The sequence below is a fragment of the Austrofundulus limnaeus genome, unplaced genomic scaffold (genome assembly GCF_001266775.1).
Source record: "Austrofundulus limnaeus strain Quisiro unplaced genomic scaffold, Austrofundulus_limnaeus-1.0 Scaffold176, whole genome shotgun sequence".
Classification (NCBI taxonomy): domain Eukaryota; kingdom Metazoa; phylum Chordata; class Actinopteri; order Cyprinodontiformes; family Rivulidae; genus Austrofundulus; species Austrofundulus limnaeus.
Window position 1 is genome coordinate 892656 of NW_013952578.1, and position 5471 is coordinate 898126.

Genomic DNA, 5471 nt, shown 5'->3' on the forward strand with positions numbered 1-5471 from the left:
TTTATGGTTTGATTTCTTTGTATGTATGGATCACTTGGGTTGTTACCGACATCTGGTGAAAATTTCATGTCATTAGCACCTCTAGCAATATATTTACTGAGAAAAAGGGTGACGTGTTCAATACTTATTTTACCCGCTGTGTTTTGCCCATTTATGATTTTTTTCATATTTTATCCATATGCTATTATTGATTATTGTAATAAAATTTTAAACTGTTATAGTGAATTTTGCACAAGTGTATAGTAACGAAATACATTTACTTTGTTATAGTACCTAAGCAGTTTTTTGAGGATCTATAGCAGCGGTATTAAACTCATTTTCACCGAGGACCACGTGAGGCCAGTTTTAATTAACTTTGACATTTCACGTTTAACTTCTAAACTAAACAATTAAACACAAAACATCACGTTTCTCATCTCATTGCTACAGCTGAGCACTGCTAACAAATAATAACTGAGCTCTACCTGGTGTTTCCTGCATAGAAACAGTGTTTTAACACGTCCTCTTATAAACACTGAAAAGTACTACGTGTACGACCGAATAATTGTGAAATAAATAATACAGAAATAGTAATAAAAGTAAAAGTAGTAGAGTTTTACTCACTGATGAGTTGTGGTGAGTTCTCCCATTTTCCTACAGGGAATTAATCAACATGCATTATTGGAGATGCAGTTTATGGTCAATGCTGGCTTTAATGCAGCTTATGTTGAGACATTAATACAAGGCTATTCAACTAAAGCGCTCATTTACTTAAGACCCTGTCACACTAAACAATTTTTGCCAACTTATGAACGTTTTAAAGATGTCTACATTGAAGATGGAATTGAAAAAATCAACAGGAAGCTTATTTTCAGTGTGTACATAATGTAATTTGAACAAATTGTTCAAATACAAAACTTTTATTAGCAGTTTATAAATAAAAAAAAAGGTTTAATAAGTTGGCATAAGCTGTCTAGTGTGACAGGGCCTTTAAAGCCAACAGCTCAGGGGCAGAAAGAGTATTATTATCTTTCATCTTTTAAATTTATATATTTTGATGCATTCAATCGTAACTTTAAAGTTTACTATTTACAGTATATAAAGACAATTTTCATATTAAGTAAAAAAAATGTGTGTGTATGTTTGTGTGTGTGTGGGGGGGGGGGCCTTGGCGGGCCATACGGGAATCACCCGCAGGCCACATTTGGCCCTTGGGCCTTGAGTTTGACACATGATCTATAGATGCGCAAAATATTTTTTTATCGTAACTTTGACTTTTATTTCGTTACATTAAAAACACAAAAATGATACTTTTACTTCTTTACTTTAAAATTTAACAGCTAGTTACACATTATATATTAAAAAAATGACATCATGAAAAAAGTTGTTTATGAACTCTAAAAAATGTTGAATTTACTTAACCAAGAAATTTACACATTGTTGTTAAAAGAAAATGTGTAAATTGCTCAATTTACTCAGCTCAGTTTAAGGCTGTCACACTACAAGATTTTAAATCAGTCGGCCAATTTTCAAAGCCTGAGAGCCCACACGTGAGGATAAAAAATCATGGATATAGCAGGTTTGGTTCCACAGTGTGTGGTGTACAGGTGTACAGGCAAGAATCAACACACCACATACGAAAATATATTTCATTCTTGAACATTCAGATGTCAGATATTAAATCACGCAAGACTTCCTGAAATCTCGTGAGAATTCAGATGTAAGAGGAAAAATCTCACGTGACCACCAGAGTGACATGAGTTCAGGAGCGCTGATTTGTATTTGTAATGAGGAAAAAACTGTCAATAAACAATAATATTAACCCTAAAACAGAGGTAGCCAACACAGAAACCTTTAAATCTATGAGTATTACCCACTGCTTTGTTTCATGTAGTGTCTCACAGAGCTGAAGGCAGTCCATTTTTCAGGTAATAACATTTTAATGAGAGGTTGAAATAATAGTTCAACTCATGTAATTAGTTACCACTGAGAGAAAATGCTTTTTTGATTTAGTCCATTAGCAAGTGATTGTTTCCACCTGTAGGAAGTTGCATTTTTTAATTCATACCTCTGTAAATTAAATTATTTTGGACTCTCACCTGCTGGGCAGAAAAAAAACTTCAGCTTTGAAATCTGTTTTCTAAAAAATAAATCTTACCTGAGATGCTCCGTAGGTCTCAGTGCTGTAGCTCCTGGCCGACAGGGGGCGACGCTGAGTCAGACTTTTGGTCGGATAACCAATCATGGGCTTTTTCTGTTCCTGGTAAGTGGGATAGTCATCATCATAGCGACCGTTTCTCTTGTTATGCATCATCTGGTTTTGGTTGTCAGCCATGTTGGAGAGAGCAGAGTGCTCCATGGGGGTGGAGTAGGCAAGAGCCCGACTATAATGAGGGGGGTCTGACTGTGGTTGAAGGAAAATAATTATCGGTGTTACACCGAGAACTATGTCATAACACTTTTTATTATGTGAGTGAAACTGATGCTCAACACATTTAATATTAAATAAAAAGCAACCTTTCTTGACTGATAAATAGAGCAAGAAAAAAATCATCTTGAACCTCACCGGCCACTTTATTAAGTACACCTTGCTAGTACCAGGTTGGACCCCCTTTACCTTCAGAACTGCCTTAATCCTTCGTGGCATAGATTCAACAAGGTGCTGGAAGCATTCCTCAGAGATTTTGGTCCATATTGACACGATAGCATCACACAGTTGCTGCAGATTTGTCGGCTGCACATCCATGATGAGAATCTCCCGTTCCACCACATCCCAAAGATGCTCTATTGGATTTAGATCTGGTGACGGTGGAGGCCAATGGAGTACAGTGAACTCATTGTTGTGTTCAAGAAACCAGTCTGAGATGATTCCAGCTTTATGACATGGAGCGTTATCCTGCTGGAAGTAGCCATCAGAAGATGATACATTGTGGTCATAAAGGGATGTACATGATCAGCAACAATACTCAGGTAGGCTGTGGTGTTGACACAATGCTCAACTGGTGCTAATGGGCCCAAGTGTGCCAGGAAAATATTGCCCACACCATTGCACCACCAGCCTGAACCGTTGATACAAGGCAGGATGGATCCGTGCTTTCATGTTGTCGACGCCAAATTCTGACCCTACCATCTGAAAGTCACAGCAGAAATCGAGACTCATCAGACCAGGCAACGTTTTTCCAACTTTCTATTGTCCAGTTTTGGTGAGTCTGTGTGAATTTTAGCCTCAGTTTCCTGTTCTTAGCTGACAGGAGTGGCACCTGGTGTGGTCTTCTGCTGCTGTAGTCCATCCACTTCAAGGTTGGACGTGTTGTGTTATCAGAGATGTTCTTCTGCAGACCTCGGTTGTAATGAGTGGTTATTTGAGTTACTGTTGCCGTTCTATCAGCTCGAACCAGTCTGGCCATTCTTCTCTGACCTCTGGCATCAACAAGACATTTGTGCCCACAGGACTGCCGCTCACTGGATATTTTCTCTTTTTCGGACCATTCTCTGTAAACCCTAGAGATGGTTGTGGGTGAAAATCTCAGATCAGCAGTTTCTAAAATACTCAGACCAGCCCGTCTGGCACAACAACCATGCCACGTTCAAAGTCAATAAAATCACCTTTCTTCTCCATTCTGATGGTCCATTTGAACTGCAGCAGATCGTCTCGGTCATTACATGACTAAAGTTGCTGCCATGTGATTGGCTGATTCAACCTTTGCGTTAATGAGCAGTTGGACAGGTGTACCTAATAAAGTGGCCAGTGAGTGTACATTGTTTTTTAATCATATTTGAATCAACTTACTAAGAAAATATATGCTAAGAAAAGAAACAATAAGAACATAAATACTGTATATGTTTATAAATTAATATTTACAATAACAATTATTTCAAATAAAACTGATAAGATTTTTGGTCTCATAAAAATAAGAAGCCTTATGATTAAAGGGGACATATCATGCAAAATCCACTTTTATCAGTGAAATGCATCTTGTTGTGGACTTGGAGTCTCTAAGAGGCAGAAAAGTTGAATTTAGTCTCTCCTGGTACTCCAAAGATATATTTCTATTGTCATGTTTTTCAACCTCTTTGGTTTTCTCTATTTTCTATGATGTTTTCAAAACTATTATGCAGTGCTGTGAAGCGCCTCGTTAGGATTTAAAGTGACAGCCCCAAAACGAGTTGATCTGAGACATGCCTCAGAAAAGAGGTGAAAGAGGGGCTTGTGGAGTTACAATAAGGAGGAATTCAGACCAAAGCATTGCAGTTTCACTTTATAAACACCCCAACTGAATGACTTAAATGTGAAAAAAAAGGATTTAAAAGCAGGATATGTCTCCTTTAAAACAAAATAATAATTTGAAGGTAGAGCAGAACACACTTTGACGTCTTATCTTAGCAGTTTGATTATCTTCCATCACACACACACACACATATTTCTGATATTTTACCTGCTGTTTGTACTGTGCTTCTTGTAGCGCCTCCTGCTGGGCTTCATGAACCCTGCGAAACAAAGCGAGCTCTGTGGAGCTGACCAGAGAATCGGCTCTCCTCAGAAACCCCGGCCTGGAGCGCTGCGTCGAGATCGTTTGCTGCTGCTGGCTGGACAGGCCGTCCTGGTTGATGGGCGCTTGGGGGAAGGAAAACATCTCCAGCGGTGGATATGCACGGTATCGGGGGCTGACCAGCTCCTTGGGTAACGTCCTTCCTGGTTGATTCAAGTAGTCCATGACTTTCGATGAGTGGTTAACGTAATCCGGTGTGTTGGGGAAAGGGGGAGGGATTCTACGGTCCATGGTCACCTGATTGGGTCGAATGTTTGACAGTGAGTCCATGTGAACGTTACAAGTGTTTTAGCTAACATGCAAAACCATTTTCACTCTGAATTTTAGAAAAATTATCTGAACTGAATGTCAATGTCAATGTCAAACTTAATTCTAGAGCATTTCAAAAATCAGCAACCAACTGCACCAAAGTGCTGTACAGTAATCATAAAAATGATTAAAACATAATGAAGTAAAAACAATAAATTAAATAGACAAGACACATGAAATACAATGTAAATCCTTGTTGAAATCCCAGAGAGTAAAAACGAGTTTTCAGAAGAGATTTGAAGTGTTCCAGATTATGGGCAGATCTAATAATGAATGGTAAGTTGTTCCACAAATTAGGAACAGTGACAACAAATGCCCGGTCACCTCTTCTTTTCAGTCTGGTTCTGGGAACGTGTAGAAACAGTTTATTGTTTGACCGAAGTGATCTAGAAGAGTATTAGTCATGTAGAACAGAGATTTGATTTGATTTGATTTGATTAATTGATTCAACAGGAAAAGATTACTAAAAATCAAGCCTGACTCAGCATAACTGCTGTTTTACAGCAGGTTCCTGTTCTGCAGCACATAAAACAGTCAGAAATACAGCATCACAATCACATCATTATACACCATAGACACAAAGACAAACAAGCATACCAAATTTCAGGAAGGCAGCATTTGCAAAATAGGACG

General features: G+C 38.4%; 1 protein-coding gene across 1 annotated transcript in view; it reads right to left on the reverse strand.

Moving 5' to 3' along the window:
• The window catches only part of lrrc7 (leucine rich repeat containing 7), a gene marked incomplete in the record, with an annotated part of 55654 nt that overhangs the window by 20743 nt on the left and 29440 nt on the right, over positions 1–5471 (reverse strand). Inside the window, 3 exon segments of the mRNA XM_014017770.1 lie at positions 604–633; positions 2138–2383; positions 4416–4766. Coding sequence (XP_013873224.1) covers positions 604–633; positions 2138–2383; positions 4416–4766 — 627 coding nt within the window.